Source organism: Leuresthes tenuis, unplaced genomic scaffold (assembly GCF_036924035.1).
Source record: "Leuresthes tenuis unplaced genomic scaffold, fLeuTen1.0.hap1 SCAF_14, whole genome shotgun sequence".
NCBI lineage: Eukaryota > Metazoa > Chordata > Actinopteri > Atheriniformes > Atherinopsidae > Leuresthes > Leuresthes tenuis.
In genome coordinates this window covers 7,078,430-7,095,688 of record NW_027325368.1, presented here as the reverse complement: position 1 = coordinate 7,095,688, position 17,259 = coordinate 7,078,430, and the positions used below count along the sequence as shown (strand labels likewise).

At 41.4% G+C, this 17,259-nt stretch overlaps 2 protein-coding genes across 3 annotated transcripts in view; one reads left to right on the top strand and one right to left on the bottom strand.

The window, feature by feature from the left end:
- Positions 1-7,572, bottom strand: part of tep1 (telomerase-associated protein 1) — a 29,327-nt gene extending 21,755 nt beyond the window's left edge. Inside the window, exons 1-11 of the mRNA XM_072364630.1 lie at positions 7,388-7,572; positions 6,278-6,802; positions 5,952-6,152; positions 5,671-5,820; positions 4,842-5,006; positions 4,620-4,757; positions 4,339-4,410; positions 3,976-4,100; positions 1,277-1,434; positions 846-955; positions 672-750 (exon numbers count right to left, since the gene is read on the bottom strand). Coding sequence (XP_072220731.1) covers positions 672-750; positions 846-955; positions 1,277-1,434; positions 3,976-4,100; positions 4,339-4,410; positions 4,620-4,757; positions 4,842-5,006; positions 5,671-5,820; positions 5,952-6,152; positions 6,278-6,802 — 1,723 coding nt within the window. The 5' untranslated portion in view covers positions 7,388-7,572. The remainder of the gene's footprint in view (positions 1-671; positions 751-845; positions 956-1,276; positions 1,435-3,975; positions 4,101-4,338; positions 4,411-4,619; positions 4,758-4,841; positions 5,007-5,670; positions 5,821-5,951; positions 6,153-6,277; positions 6,803-7,387) is intronic.
- Positions 7,573-7,791: 219 nt separating this feature from the next.
- LOC140268822 (uncharacterized) lies at positions 7,792-16,190 on the top strand. 2 transcript variants are annotated; one of them, XR_011907564.1, is made up of 6 exons: positions 7,792-8,592; positions 9,875-9,970; positions 10,059-10,164; positions 12,196-12,297; positions 13,691-14,682; positions 14,713-16,190. XR_011907564.1 is itself a non-coding variant. In XM_072363810.1 (5 exons), exons 1-4 carry the CDS (start codon positions 8,067-8,069, stop codon positions 12,251-12,253), a joined length of 786 nt encoding a protein of 261 aa, XP_072219911.1. In that variant the 5' UTR covers positions 7,792-8,066; the 3' UTR covers positions 12,254-12,297; positions 13,691-16,190. The 2 variants fall into 2 exon arrangements, 1 of the variants encoding a protein (XP_072219911.1); XM_072363810.1 differs by having other exon boundaries at positions 13,691-16,190.
- Positions 16,191-17,259: the final 1,069 nt, after the last annotated feature.

Genomic DNA, 17,259 nt, shown 5'->3' with positions numbered 1-17,259 from the left:
AAGAGGTAAAGAGAAGCTGTATATGTGGTCTTGGGTTTTAAGGTTGTTTGCTGACATAATTAATCTAATACCTGGTTATTCAAAACGGGCCAAATCATATCCCAGTTACAGTTTAAGTCTCATAATACAATATGTCTTGCTGACATGTTAAACTCACCTTGTATGTTTAAATGACACAAGACTAACCTAGTTAACCAAAATCATACAAAACTGAACTAACACACAGATCCAATAAAATATAACAACAAGGGATAGTGTCCCAGTCAAGCAGCTCTCATTCACTTATTTGTTTCTTCTGCCAGGCAGCTAAATGTGTCAGAAACTGTGACTTCACCCATTAAAACTGCGACTCAACTCGCCGTCGTTTATTGCATTTCCAGACTGTAGCTCTTCTCTAATAAAATCCTGATCTTATAACCACAGCCTCATCTAACAAATTCAATATTCAGTAACTTAAAATAATGTCTGTGCTCTGATTTTGGATATATTTATATGTGCGATGACCTCCTACAGAAAAAGTAGGAGGTAGTTTAGAGATCTATTTCTACGTGGTCTTTTTGAAGGTACGTTGTCCTTCAGGGAGCCGCCCAGTCCACCATAACCCTCAGAGACAGACGTTAGAATTGGCCTGAATGTGCTTAAATGCTTTCATGCCATCTGATGCGTCTCACCCAAAGCGTGCAGCTCCATGATGACTTTGTAAGCAGCGAGGAATCTGAAAGGAAACTGCCTGCTCCCAATCACTGCTTTCTGTAAGCACATCCGGCACGACATAATACACGTTTAGATACTTTACGAAAGAAAAATATGATGAAGACAACGTGCTTAGTTACGGTGTGCCGCACCTGATTGGTCAGTCTGCTGAGGATCCTTTTGTGATGAGTCTCACTGATGCCTGTAGTGATCATGTTCCTCAGGTTCCTCAGCATGGCCATGAAGGGAAGAGACTTACCGTCTGCAAAATGGAGACATCATGTGTCAGTTTGTGTCTTTGTGGAAATTTTTTGTCTTTGATTAGTTACCGTGTGCATGAGAATGTTTTGGGATCATGTGAGGAAGATTGAGGCCTTTCAACTGGCAAAATGTTAGACTGGAATCTCTAAACCAGATGGGAAATTACAGGTTAGTAAAAATAAAAAAAAATTTCTGCGATGAATTGCTTCTTCCTATCATCAACTTGGAAATACTGATGCAGGGGTTGGGCAGGACTGGACTGCAAGTCTGTGCATGTTACTCAGCTTGCTGACAAGCTGGAGCTCTGAGTTATGGGTCAGACCTATGAGCTTCTCCCAGGTGGCGGCCGTGTTGCCCTCCGAACTGAGCAGGCGTTCCCATGTCTGCGGCTCTTTGAGCTTCATCCGCTGCCCGGCTCTTTCTCTGTCCCACGTGCCTTTTATCCCACTGTGTGTGAACGCCTTCAGGTCACTGGGATACCTGGGAACAGACGAACGCACTGCTTTTCAAAGAGTTTTATCTGGCTTCTCAAAGACTTTTGCACAATTTCACTTCCTTTCATTTGTGTAATAAATACAAAAAGGTATTTATTCACAAAACAGAATCAAATTACATGAATTTAAGCACCCAAGGAACAGCTGATGCAGCACCAATTGTTTCAGCATATTGATGTTTCCACCATTAAAATTCTGAAGAGTCTTTACTTTCCTACTTTTATCTGAAAGCTTTAGTTTCAGTTTAATGTAAAATGTTGACTTACAGAGTTTAACGAGATATTATGAAATGTGATGATTTAAAATACATATTAAAAAACGGCTAAGATGGAAACACAATGATTGAGTTGCTCGTCGAGCAAAGTATTGTCACTTTTAGCTCTGAAACCATTTTTCAAATTACACACCATATTACTTTTGAGTGGGCACAGAAACCTGAAACCATCTGAGGTGTAAAAATGAGGGCAGTCATCTATTCAAGTCCCACTTTCTCATAAGAACGTGGAACATCCAGAGTGTAATGAGCCATGTGGCAAACCAATTAATCACAGAGGAATAGAATTGCTAATCCAATCTAGCACTAGGCATAAGGTCCTAAGCTCTAGGGTAATATTGTCTGATTTTATAGCCATAAGAGATGGACAAAACAAAATGGTGAAAACAACTATTGGATGGAAATACAGGGCGAGTCATCAAAATTTATAGTTTCTAAAAAACTTAAATGATCTGTAAGCCACAGAATGTCTGTGTACTGAAAGAAGCAGAAAAACAGGTTACATACGGTACGTGACATAATGTAGAGGAACACTGACCCCTTGTTTCTGCTGTTGTGACGCCTTTCAGCTCAGATGCGGTCACATGACTTCACCCGACACACTGCAGCACGTTTCAGAAGTGGCTTTGTGTTTTTATTACAGAAGCTCCATGAAACAGCGCTGACTGTGGGTGCTGTCAAACAATCTTTTTTGCTTAGGAAGGTCGCTAAATGAGTGAAATGATGCAGAAGCATTGCAGCAGCAGCCGTGTTAAGAGCTGATCAAATTTTCCAAATACTACAGAAAGGAGCTCCAATGATCCCCTGTTATCTCCAACGGTATAAGAAACACTGAATCTACCCTTTAAAAAAGTAAAGGCAGTAATTCTGTCTCACATTCCTTTTTGCCGCTACTTTCAAAGGTACGATTGATTATTTTGACACAGCTGTACGAGCTGTAAGACATTAAATAAGACAGGAGGGTGAGTGTGTGCAGCCAGTCACTTTTAAGCCTGTTTCTTTACTGTTTTGAATCATAAATCCTGAAAATGAACATTTCAGGTAATTATCAGATATGATACTTTCTATAATGTCTCATTATGATGAGACATATGTGAAACACTGTGATAAGACCAGATGCACTTTTAACAGATGTACTTCATGTGGTTTTTGGGGAATATTTGCTGCACAGTTTCAGTGCTGCCAACCCACATCACACCTGAGTGTACGAGTGGGGGAAGATTCTCATTGCAACACTTCTCTCCCCAAGTCTTTATGAAATCCTCCAGCAAAGTTTCCTCATCCTCATGACATTTTCCAACAACATCAAGGAAAAGTGCTTAAGAACAGACTGGAGGATGACATTTTGACTGTGTAAGAAAGCAGGAAGCTGGAAGACCATAGAGAACTGAGTCAATCTTCACTCCCCATCATGTCTCACATCACTACTACTCCTACCTACGTTAAACAGAATAAATATATATCATCATTAATGATAATGAATAAAAAGAGAAATTAAAAAAAAGAGAAAACAGTCATTATTAAGGCCATTGTCCTTATTATAGTGAAGCTTAAGATACCTGTAGCTGACGACACTCTGTTGTATGACAAGATGACGTCCAGGGGCTGAAACCAAGGTCTCATGACCTCATAAATACTTTACATATACCAAGAAAAAGAGTGTGGAAATCAACTGCAGGGGTTTTGAGAGAGGAAGTTGAGTGAATACATCAGAAATATGTGAGTTTGCTCAACTGAGTGCAGTTTGTACAAGTGGGCACAAAATTAAATGCTTCTGGTTTAAAACTAAACCACATGTGTGATGGGGAAAAAACACTGACAGAGGTGGAAAGTGGCACAATCGCAACTGGTGGAAACAAGACAAGAAGTAGGACACTGCGTTTGATTTCATGGTGTGTTTCAAACTATTTTCCACTATCAAACATTTACAGTTTAACACTGTATGTTTGGTGGTTTATTCTCTAAGAAGGTGAGTTAAAGATTGAGCACAGTTGCACGTAGAAATTCATGTACGTTTCAGCCATCAGTAAGCTAGAAAATCTGTGATTATATGATATATATATATATATATGTGTGTGTGTGTGTGTGTGTGTGTGTGTGTGTGTGTGTGTGTGTGTGTGTGTGTGTGTGTGTGCACCTGTGTGTGTGTTTATTCTGAACATCAGCTAAATATTACAGAGTGATGCTGAAACCTTCACACTTCAGATGTCACCTGTTTGGTTGTGTGCGTAATTGGTCCCGTCTGACACTTACTTTCTTCCAAGAATGGCCATAACATGTTCAGCAGGTTCTTTAATGTGCAGCTTCTTGATCAACTTCTTAAAACTGAATTCACTCTGCTTCTTTTCCACCACCACCTTGTCACCTTCTACCTGCAACTGCACACACAAACCACTGTTATTGAGTGTTTAAACGGTAGCAACAAATAGCTAAACCGAATGAGTAAACATAAAAAAGCTGATTTTTAGTTGTTCTTCAGCTGTTCGGCAGGATTTATTTTTTATTTAGTTCTAAGGACAAATTCTGGACTAAAATCCTGAAGAAATGGTTCATAAAACATGATTGAAAAACAATCAAAATGCTTAATGCACTGAATAGAAATAAATAGGGACTTACAAACTTTTTCAGAATAGAGGCATCTGATCTGAGCAGGTTAGCCCATTTTTTGAGCTGTTCTTCAGTCGGTTTCTGGAAATCATAAACAATGTATTAAGAACAAAACACTGAGATGTCAGAGGATATGTGAGGAATGTATCCACCGAGCGTTGATTAAGGCAAACGCCACAAAGTTTAACTCAAAATATGACACACAGTCATCACCAGTAATTAAACGTTTTACAGTAACAAGATCATGTTAGTTTTATGTGAGTAAAACCCAGTTTAGACTGCGCCTGTACCTTTTTTTTGCACTTCTTCTTGTTGTGTTTGCAGCGGTGTTTGCGTGTGTTGTATTTGGCCAGTTGATACTCGTTGAACTGCTTGAACTTGTCAGCCATCGCTTTCTTGATACACGTTGGCAGAGAGCGGCTGAAACACTGGAAAAAGACAATAATACTGTGAAAACAGAACTGAAACACAGAGACGGACACACCATGCAGTGGATGCTCACTAACACTTACTGTGCTGTAGATTCTGACTACTTCCAGCCAATCAGAGGGCAGCTGTACAGCCGCACAGAAGTATCTGCGGACATGTGACTTAGTTGAGGGCAGATTGGCAGCTAGAGCCAGTAAGAAGTTTGCAGTGATGCGAATGTTTAACTCTTGTCTGGTGTAAACTGCCACCTGGATGGGAAACAAAGAGCAAATATCCAATATGATATGATGACCAAATAATTATTCCTTACTTCATCACTTTGTGCCATTTTTCTTCTTTTTCTACTGTTGAACCAACATGAGATTAATGATTTGAAACAATTGTTTATATCCAGAGAAAATTATTCCATCATAAAAATGTGAGGAAAAAAAAGGGAACACTTGTGACACGCTGTACCACTCATATAACTCTAGTGTTCCTTAAACCCCAGATGAGATAATCACATAACATCACATAACAGCCACGTTGGACACTGTGTGGAGACCTGAAGAAAAACTAGGCTAATATTTTCAAGCTTGTCAGTAAGTCAAAATCCATCTTGTGATTTATACAATCATAGATACACATGGAAATATGCCAGTTTAAAAAAAAAAAAACAACATCCTGTACATGTACTGGATTTGATTATGAAATATAGCTACAAGTTTTATTTCAAGCGTTTCACTGTTTGTGTTCAGTGACTTTCTCAGTTGTTTTGCTTGATTATTTAAACGTGATGACGGATGATGATGAAGTCCTCCAACTGAAACATTAAGAAGTAACCAAAAGTTCACAAACTTTAAACCAGTTTGATAGAATACCCTCAGATACGCACACCTAAATACGCTCATCTGCACAAACATGCAGACACACCTTGAGAAGAAACTGTGGGTCACGGGCAGAGATGTCCTTGGCCAGCTTTATGATGGTGGTCCAAACCCCATTTTCTGAATCCCAGTCCTGCTGGCCAGGAGCTTTGCTCCGATTTACCAAGGAGCAGCACACAGCGTTTAGCAGGAGATACTGAAGGATGGACAGACAGAAAATCAAGGCGTAAGATCACTTTAGTCAGCACCCACTGTAAACTTGACAGTGCTGAACATTTTCTAGTGATATGAAGATGCAGTATAAAAAAAAACTAAAAAAAAAAAAACCTTTTTATCTTTCAGCTCCTCCTCAGTGTTTTTATTTCGTCCATCAAGCTCTGCAAATTCTTTCTGTCTGATGAGGACAGCGTTTTCGAGTTCCTGGTTGCTCAGTTCTGTTTCCAGGACAGTTAACTCCATAGCTGTCCCCACATCAGCTGCATCCTCTGCCCTCTCATCTTCAGACAACATATCATCATCATCAGGATGCTGCCAATGCAGAAAAAGCTACATTAAAACAGTATCAGATGCATCGATAACAGTGGTGGTGAAAATTCTTAAATAAAACAGTATTAGCAGTGATGTTTGTGCATTTTAAAGAACTTCTCATGTACCACACTTGTTTCTTCAAAAGAGGACAGCATGTCTTCAGATATTTCCTTTGCGTCTTCATCTCCTCCATCGTTCTGCTTCTGTTCTCCACCCAGACCATGATGCATGAATGAAGGAGGTTGAGCAAGGCGACTGAGCAGACCACTGCTGCCCAGGAATGTGGGGAGCACAGAATCATTAGTGATAGAGGAGGTCAAGGAAAAAGAGAGATGAGGCAAATCAGTTAGGAGCTTGTTTTCAGTGCTGAGGAGGGATGAGGTGATGGATGCTGCGGGGGAAGAGGTGGAGAGGAGGGAGGATGAGGTGGAGGACAGTCTGGAGGGCTGGAGAGATGGACAAGAGGAAGGTTGTTCTGCAAAGTTTGTAAGCGAAGAGCAAGGCTGAGGCATTGTCATGGAGGCCTGAGCTAAAATCCTATTCTCCAGACTTGGAGGACAATAGTTGGAGGACAAGCTACTCCCACATGTGGCTGGCTGCCGCTGCTCTCCTTGGGCCACGTTGGCCTGCTGCAAAGTCAGTGCCCTCATCTGTGAGGAGAAAAAAAAATGAAAGGGTTAAAGGCGATCACCAACAGGAGCCTCCTCTTTCTAAGCCCCTATAATTCTAAATGGCGTCAAGGCAAGTCGTTCAGCAGCTTTCTTTGGAACACTTTTGGGTGTGTTGCTCAATAAAGACTCTTCAGAGAATGGGAGCAAAGTCTGAGTCAGACTACCACTGAACATATGACAGGCGAGATAACTACACTGGGAAACAAAAATACATAGATGATTTTAAGTGGTTTAAATTAAAAGCTGGCTTTCTGCAAACCAAAAAGTGAACTTTACTTTTACAACCCCCCCCCCCCCCCCCCCCCATTATGATTATTTAAACTGCTAGAAAAGTGTTCAAATAAACACTTAAGATTAGGGTGTTTTAATGCATTAACAATACTTTCCTTGAGTTATATAACTTCGAACCAACTCGGCATTCAATTATTAATGATATTATATGTGGCATTAAACATAACTGACTGTACGACACAGGTGAAGATTGTTTCCTATAAACCTACTTCTGGAATGACTCAAGAGTTTACATAGGCATGGTGTTTCTCACGTCAGACACTGAAAACTCACCGCAAAACCCACAATTTAAACCCCATGGGCCGACGGGCTCATTCTGAACTTCTTCTGATGTGCTGTGTTATCATTAATGCCCCGTGGCGTTAGCATAAATATGTGGATCAAATCACTTTCCCGTAAACGTCGTCCAACAGACGCCGACTTGGCTGCTAAGCTAAGCACAGGGCGCTAATTTGTCAGCACTGTATGTACGTTTTACCGTAATAACTGTCATATGTCGTATGCGCCTTCCTGAGTTTTTAAGTATAACATTTTTCTTTCTTTTCCTTTTTCAAAGCTGGATCATTCCGTATGTAAAAAAGAAAAAGTGGTCAGTGATAAACAAAATCAGAAAACAAAAAAGTGCACATTTTTATTTACGTGATGACGTTACCGTAACTTTTTGTGCACGGCTCAAAGAGGAAGCGAAACTGCTCTATTTCCGCTGCAGCAGCGACAACGGGCACGTCAAAAATAAAAGAAAATGTGGACTGAGAGGACAAACTGAGGCCGGAGCAAGAACGTCGAGCGAAAGCTGTTCTCTTCGTAAAGCATCGTTACTGGGCAACTGTTTTTGTTTAACGTTCACAGCCGAATATTCGACGGTTGAAGGGTCGTTTCAAAGGTTAACGCGTCCCCTTGTTGTGTGGTGATTCGTTTTGAGGAAGCAGCTCAGCTAGCCAGTCCGCTAGAGATGGGGACGAGAGCAAGTCGCCTACAGGAAGACCCGGTTCCCTCTCCTTTCGGGAAAGATGGCACAAAGCGGGATTCCTATCGGCGGCCCCGCTGTACCAGGCCCACCAGTCTCGTTGTCGACTTCTCGGTTAGTTTTGAGGACACGGAGGCTAACCGGAGCCGATCTGAGGAGGGCAGCGACTCGGACTTGGGGCAGCATGGGGCGAGCGCCGACGGTAGTCCCGATGACCACCCCAGCATCCCGTCTGGCATTAGCCAAGCTTCGCCTGCTGACGATAACAACAGCGACGGGAAACCCGAGGAAGAAGGCAATGTAAGCCCAGAGGCACCTGCCAGTGGAGAACACCAACCCGGTGAGGAGACAGGCCGCACACCCCACCGCACTTTTTCCGAGCGGCTCCCCGGGAATCGCCACTCTTCCGCCCGCAGCGTTGGCGCAAGATCGGCCCGGGTCCGTGGCACACACCAGCGGCCGGTATCAGAGGCTTGGATCGGCCTTTATCGTGTTAACAACCGACATGGCAGTAAGTATTAACACCAAACTTCTGTACTTTAAAATACGCAGTGTTCATTATTTGTGACGCATAAATACATCTGACTCAGACATATTTATATTTTTATGTCCATCAGAAATAGTGTTTACTTTGTTTGATGTTAACTGCAAGGAGCTATTTTGAACAGAAGCTTCACAGACTCCATGGATTTGTTAGGACTTTGCAATATGAGCAAATACGGATCACTTAAGACTGAAATATGATGAAATTAGTTACTGACAGCTGATGCAGTCATAAGACATTTTTTTAGTGAATATGTGGGTGGGTGACTTATTCAGAAAATAGTAAAACAGTTAGTTACTGGTATTTTATGATCCAGCCATGATTGTAATATCCATTCAGAAACCTCTCCAAAACGACCTTTATGGCAAATAAAAGTACCATGTCTATGGCTCCATCAAACCCTAAATCAACCTATTTTGAAATTAAAATGGATTATTTGTGGAATTTACATTCCTGAGCACATAATCTCTTTTCCCGTGCTTGCATGCTGACTAAAATCATCAGAGACCTCATTGTCTGAAGCAGAGCTATGGCGTAAAACTGGAAGTGGTGACATACAACCCCTTTAATGTCACAAGGCCTGTTGACAGTGGTTGTCAGTGATAGTCCAGCAGCATGCAAGGTGGAAACATTAAGTAACCGCCTGCATTTCTGTCAAACTGTATTAAAAATGGAACCTGAGTTTGCACAGGACTCGAAAATGCGCACTCGGTGTACATTAGATAATCAGATATACAGAGATGTTGGTGATGTGACTGCAAACGTGACATTTTGAGCCAAAACACTATAGTGTGGTGGGTTTTCCCAGGCCAGCCCTCTAGCAAGTGTAGGGAAATGGGTCACAACCACAAATGCCCGCTCACTGTTGGCAGCAGCTTGTAGGAGGAGGAGGGGTGGGGTGGGGGAATGTAGGGCAGCGAGGCACTGTTTCCGCCTGGCTGTCACATCCAGGAATGGCTCTAGTGGTGGCTATCCCTGAGGCCTGAGTCACTGTTTTCAGTGATGCATACAGTCAAATGAAGCTATTTCAGATCAACTTGAGTACAATCATCCACGCTGTCTTATGGAGGAGACGGCATCTACTCCAACTGTCTGTCTGCGTTTTAAACTTCTCATTTTGCGGTCTGTGTAATCTCGATGTCTACACATGGCACATGTGCTTGATGTGGTGTACGCATCATTTATCATTTAGATCTCTCTGTGACACAGTGTGGTAATCTCACCTCTGTTGTGTCTCTCCCCGCTGCAGATATCCGCTGTCCCTTCTGCTCAAAGCCTTTCCCGGGTGGTCGGATCGAGGATCACCTGTTGAGCTGCCTCACATCTCCTCCCCTACCTTACAACAGTAAGTATCATATCACAAAATGCTCCAACAGCTGTGTGTTTTTATAAGGTTGGTGACGCTTACTGTTGCTTTGTGTGTGTATTTACAGCGGATGTGCTCAGCAAAGACAATGGCGAGTGTTCTATCTGTTTGGAGGATCTGGTACAGGGTGAGACAATCGCCAGGCTGGCTTGCCTCTGCGTCTACCATAAGAGGTAACCAAGTTCAGTTTATATACTTCATTAACAGTAAAATGTTGGGCAGAGAAAACTGGGAGAGGGGTAAAACACCCTGAGTAGGGTGAGAAAATATAACTGCCTTTAACACATCAGAGAAAATGTGGCAGCTGAGGTTTTAGAAAATAAGGAAAAATTTAGTTTTGTACTTGAGCACATAATACCCCAACCCTGATAAATATACACACACTGTCTTTTACCAACTTCTGATGAGCTAAGGTTATCTCGAGGCACTGTCATTTAGGATAATCATAAAAATGAGAGAGCAATGTTTAGCATACATTATTTTAAAAAGAAATCCACGTGTGTCTGCAGTCTAACAATTAATTTTAATTAAGGTCTCTTATATTTGCCAGTAAGAGCTTTTATGACTATGAAAACATCATTACATCTCAACCAGGCACGGTCTCACATCTAAGAGATTTGTCAGCAAATAATTTGTAGGCATTCAAAAGGTCCAGAAAAAATACATTTCTATGAAGTTGTCAAAGGACCACCAGTGTGTCTGCATGATTCAGTCCATTTACTGCAAAACACCCTCTCCAAAGCATGCTGTAATGCTCAGCTCTCGGTTTTCCCCCCCGTCTTCCAAGAGTCACTGATTTTTTTTTTTTTCCATCACTTAAGTGCAGAATGAGGTTTACAAAGATAACCTAAACAGTCAAAGATGTGTGTACCTGCTTTAGGCTTTAGTCAAAGTTATTGACTTCAAGCAGATTTAAGTCTACACATGATTTCTACACATGAGTTAAACTTTCATTTTAGTCATAGTGTTTGACTTTCAGTTTTATTCCAGCGTTTGTAGGTGTGGTTGTTGGTCTGCAAAACTGACATTTCAAGCCAACTGCGATATGTTTCAGATTTTTTTTGAAGGTTAAAGCTTTTTATTTGATTTTTAAATTTTTTTTTCCCCCATAGTTTCACATAACAAAACAGCAGCAATTACAGTGGGTTTCGTTATCTAACATAAATGACTCGAATTATATTAAAGTTTGATGGTGATGATATCATAATAAAGATAAGTAGAATAAGTGCAGTTGATAGGGACTAAACAGATGGTGTTTCCATGTGTGAAAGGGAGGCAGTGTTTACAGCATGGCAGTGTATATTGTCAGAAAGTGTAGCTCTTCTTGTTCTTGCTTAAAAATCTAAATATCTGGCAACACAAGTCCACCTTTTTGTAAAAATATCCCTCTTTGTGTGCAAGCTGTAAGTCATATATTTCATTATTTAGACCAGTTTCAGACTCTGCACCCACGCTGTCATGGTGGGGATTTTAGTAATCGATATAAACTTTTTCAGTGCATACTTGCGGTCTATTCTGCGCTATATAGTTCTTTAGGTGGCAAGGCAAGTTTATTTGTAGAGCACAATTCGTACACAAGGCAATTCAAAGTGCTTGAAAGTGCAAAGGTGCGACTCCTGGCAACCTTAGAAATGGACCTAGGGAAACATCCATGTCAAGATGTTGTTTCACATATGAAACCATGTCTTTGACATATGTAGAAACAGGAATATGTGCAATAAAGTAACTTCTTCTACACTTCCAGTCAAAGTCCCTCTAAAACTGACTATCAGTTAATTTAAAGCAGCCTACACACACCCTCCCTTAAGTCATCTTCGGTTATTGTATTCAGTTCCACTTCTTTTTTTGGTGGTTCTGTCATGTGTCAAACAGTCTTTTGACACATGCTTTTTAGTGATTGCTATTGATAGTTCTTTTGTGAATCTGGTTAAGGAGAAAAAAACAGCATCACTGAAGTGGATTTTTTTTTCTTCAAGTCAAACATTGTCAGTTATTTATCAAAACATAGGGGTAAAGTTTAGGAACTGCAGCTAACAGATGAGTGGCTTTTTCAGTAAATGAGGCATAATTTAATTGTTTCAACTCTACATTACTGACTTAAAGCCAATCTAAATAAGTGCTATTCTTTCACACATTTAGTTTGAACCCTTTCAAGTCAGCAAGTCATTAAATATATTGAATTTTTTTGTTTTGTCTCCCTGCAGCTGCATTGATTCCTGGTCCAAGGTGAAGCCCTGCTGCCCTGAACATCCCTTTGATTGACTCACAGGTCACATGTATTCAGCCCAGTGACCGACTCGACTCAGGTATGTGTGTGTCAGAATGGCGAGACATCAAGACACTCGGTCAGCTTCAACTTTGGACACAGCTGTGTCGCAATAGGTGTCATGGTCAAATTTTGTGTTAAGTAGTAGAAGGGGAAGGAAGTTAAGATGCTTTTAATCAGTGTGGAATAAGATGTGCAAAAGCTGAGCTGTAATCAGGCCTCCAGTGTTAGCTTATCATTTATATCAGCTGGTGCATAATAAAGAGTCTGAAATAATGTAGAATAGTTTAGTTTTTACTGGAAATCATTACTCATTCAGTCGAGTTCTGCGAGTACATTTTACATTTCATGTCAGAAGATAAAATGTCTAAAAAGGAAGAACGCCTTGTAGCCGTGACTAAGCTCTACAAATTGTTTATTTTCTCAACATTCCCCTCACACAGAAATGGCAGCAGAACCATTTGAAGCATTGTCTACCATAAGAGGCACTTTGGGGTTCAGGGTCTTGCCTGAGGACAGTTAGGCTTGTGGAAGGAATGTGGATTAGTAAACAACCCGCTCCACCATCTGAGCCATGGCTGCCTCCAGTGCTGAGGTGCCAAACTAGAGCCAGTTAGCTGCGTGTCCTCCTCCGTCAGATGAGGACGGAATCAGGTGGAGATGGAGTTTAAGAAGCGAAGCATGTGAAAAATCTAGTGGCACATTTTGCAAATTGCAATCAGCTGAATACCTCCCAGTCAACCCCAAACCGCAGTGAATCCTCTGGAGTAATGTTGTTGTATAAATGAGTCTTTAAAAAGCATCGAATGCCATTAAAACAAGCCGATTAAATCCTTTCCCACTGTCATTAGTATCATGTTTACACCTGGTGCTCTGAGTTGCATCTATTTACAACCACGACTTGCCACGGGACAAGCATTTAAGCTGTGCTGTGCTGGACAACATATTCGAATAAACACGACTTCCTGAGATAATTAAACTATTTGATTATTTCTGAATAGCCCAAGAACGTCGGCCCACACTGGGAGACAAGCGAATAAGCTGCACAAGTTGTTGCTGTCAGTCTCAGAGCCTCCACGTGAGATGTGACGGGCTTGTAAACTTGTGTTTCTGTAAAGAAAAAGAGAGCTGGGACTGATTGTTGCAGTGCAAAGTTCTGCACCCTCACCTCGTTATCAACCTTGCTGCATGCGTACCTGCGTGTTTTGTTTCCGTTGGTGCTAATCAGATCAAAAACCAGCTACTGCAGAGTTATTTGTCACGGAACTTAATGCTGATTAAATACTTTCCCGTTGCACTCTAAAGGCAGATGTTTGCAGGGGCAAAGTAGCAAGGACATGCATGCAGGCAGGTAAACACGGGGCAGTTTAAACGCTGTTGTGAAAGTTTCAAACATCATTCATCTAATGTTCTGTCTTTTTCTGTCCTTACAGGAGACTACACTGAATCCCAATAAAATCCCAATAAAAATGTGTAATTGAACAAACAAAAGTCCGCTGACCCTCTCAGACGCAAACATTTCAGTGGAGAACAAACGACCCCAACAGGAGGCTACAGTTACCGAGACCCGTCGCTCTCCGCTTGGATCGATCCATCTGAACTTGATCTAAACGTTCTCAAGCCAAACGTCAACCATAAAACCAGCTGCTCTGTCTAATCTGCGGTCCAGACTCTTGTTGGAACAGAAGTGCTGGTGTCCCCCCCCCCCCCCCCCCCCCCATCTCCTCTGTGGACTTGAGATAGCGGAGCTTCTAAATATTATCATCCCAAACTCGTGGAACTTGCTCCATGTTAAACATGGGAGAGGAAAACGTTATCCTGACTGGGACTCCGGCTCCTCTCCTGTGTGTTTTTGACTCCCTTTGAATGGGATCACTCATTTTATCAAGTATTTTGCAAAAAGAGTATTGTTCCTCATACATCGGATGAATGTTTCATTTCTTCAGCTCACCCAAAATGAACAGACCTCTCACTGAAAGCGCAAACTGATACCATGTAAGCGTTGCTTTATTTTGAGCTAGCTAGAGGTTGAGGATTTGTTTTTGGTGAATGGGGAGCTGCTGTTCTCTGCTTTCTATGACCTGTAACCATTTCAGGGGAGGTTTGTTTTTGTTTTTATTCCTTTTCTTTATTAGGTCAGTTTCTCATGGGGTGGGGGGGGGGGTAGTTAGGGCTGAGTTTAACGTGCTGCTACTTGGTGAGCGTTTAGGAAGGTGGTGAATGCTTCATAGGGCCATGGTAGCGCCGTGTTGGCACCAACTTGAGCACTTTTGTCCGTCAAGGCTGATTTTTATTTTTCCTTCTCTTGCAAAAACTTGTGTGTGTGGGCGTGGATGCGCTTGTGTGTGTTGAGATGATGACCAGGGATAAAATATGTCCTTAGCATGACTGTACTTTCAACACAGTGTGTGTGTGTGTGTTCACTGTAATTTGGCCACATGTCTGCTTGGTCAAGCGGGTTATACTTTCTCATTTTCAAAGCTTGTTTCTAATCTCACCCACGCCGGCGGACGCCCTGTTACACGTCAACTTTGGTACTTTGAATGCAGCTTGGCTTTTCGTCCCACTCCTCTCTCTTCACTCTCTGGGGCGTCGTCCGGATTTTTTATTCTTGGACAAGGCCCAGAGCAATAGCTTACCATCTGGTTCAAGCCTGATCGGGGAGGGATAAAGGGACGGATGGACTGAGGGATGTATTTTTGGGGCATGTTTGCGTCATGTGGCATCTGCCCCTCTCCACAACACTGGGGGCTATGGACAGCTGATGGTAAATTATTACATAAGCCGCCCCCTCCGCTTCCCCCCTGACTTTTTATTCGAAAGGTTTTAGCTTTGATATTATCACATTTCTCATGATTACGGCTAAATGTGTTAAATGGCTTCCTTTTGCCTTTGTGTGGTGAAGGGGTTCTCGTGCAAACAGATGCTTGTTTTAAGGGCTGAGTTGAGGAGGAAGCCTAACAGTGAGGCTGCTCAGCAGACGCTGTCTGACACAGGTTGTGCACAGGCCTGTGGAAAGAACAAAAACAAGAAGTGATTGCTCTTGCGGTCTGCTTTAAAGTTGAGTCTGTTCCATGTGTTTAACTCTCGTTGCAGCAGGGGTCCGGATCGGTTTAGAGGGTCATACGAGCATTCAGCTGACAAACCTCTGTTTTTTTTTTTTCTCTTCTGGTCTCTGTTGTTCTGCAGTCTGAGGTGCTACAACTTGCCCCCCCAAGAAGTGGGCAGCCCTGTGCATGTTTCTCATATTATAGATATAAAAAAAAAAATATATATATAAAAAATATGCCAAAAGTCTGTCTGTGCATTGGGAGCATTGTGTGAGAGTGTGCAGAAGACGTGGTGCATTGATCATTAGGTGTTACGTTTGTTGTGGTGATAAGTTATGATGTTGTATACTTTGGCTGGGAGGGGTGGGGGTGTTTGTGTATGCCTGGGGGGGGTCCGTGGGGGTTGGGTTGTCAACAAAGACGAGAGACAATCCTAGAACCCCACATAACTCTCGATTTACTTTCTTACTCCCTCTAAGCTGTGTGGTGCAATACCTCGATTTTTACCCAAAGCTAGCTAAACGCTCAGTTTGTAGGCTAGCTCCTCGCCAACGAAGGATGGTATTTTGTATAAATGTCCCTCAACTATTGGTTTTGAATCACATGGCTTTGTGTCTGCCCTGTGCTTTGAGCCCGACGTATTGGATGAGAATGTTCAAAGAGTCACCACAGCGATATCTGCCTCCCCAAGACGCGGACAGTCTGCCTTTACTCTGGTATAAAAACAAATTGAATTTTATTTATTAAATTGTAAATATGTAATGAAATTCAAGAAAATGGCTTGGTTCTTGTCTGTTCAATATACTGTTTCTAAGCTCCGATCTTTTGTATGTCTCAGAAACTGTTTTTATATGTATTTTTTACAATAAATATGTGTGAGAGATGTTCTGTCCATGTCTGTTTTGTTCGCTTCTTTTAGGTGTCTGCATGTTTGTTTGGAAACCTGGTTCAGTGAGTTTTAATTAATTAGTTTCACTATTTTAAATGACCTAACTGGACTAAGATTGCTCAGATATTAAACTTTAAAACAACGAGGCGCTGAAAAATGGTAATGATTGGTCAAACTATTTTAAAAAAATAACAGAAATTATGTTGATTTTTCTTTTATTTAATTACTTTTTTTTTTAGGGAAGTTCTTGTTTTGGTTACAGTAATGACATGAATCACAATTTATGTATCAAATCTTTACAGTGATGACTTATTAGATCAATAATATAAATTATGACAACATCAGAACCAGTTGGATTACATTTACATTTCAAACCTTAAAAGATTCAGTAATTCTTCCTCCCTTTAACGCTTGATGACATAAACATTTTACTGAGAGGCTGAAAACATGCAGGTACAATTGCATGAAAGTGCGTTTTATTCATGTAACACGTTATCCGAGTTTTAAAAGATCTACCAGAGGAATCAGTTTGAATTTGCAGGGGTTGTTTTTCTCATTTTATCTCACACGACATTATAGTTGCATTTCTAGCACAACATGTTTGTCTTATAGTTGAAACCACAACCTCCCCTCAGCTGCTGTGAAACGCAGTGGAGGCTTAGACCATGATAGGCTGACCATCAACCGTTTCCTCTGCTGTGTTTTACTTTAGAAACTGTAAACCATTACAGACGAGAAAGCAGAAACAGAAGGAAGAACGAGGTTCAATGCACAGCAAACTAAGGGAGTCGTGCACTCATAGACTATAAGAAAATGACACAAAGCAGATGTAAAAAGAAGCCACCATGAAGAAAAACAAGCTCCTTAAAATCTGAGGGAAGATTTTAAATGTGCAAGACAGCCTGAAAATGTAATGACACAAAGTGATCTGCAAGACAGAGGTTGAATATCCCTAAATAATACAAAGATTATTCAGAAAACTTCTGCAACTACAAAAAACTACTTTTAAAATTAAAAGAGAGACTTGGCGCTCGTTTTAAGTGATGCACGCCTCCTATTCGGT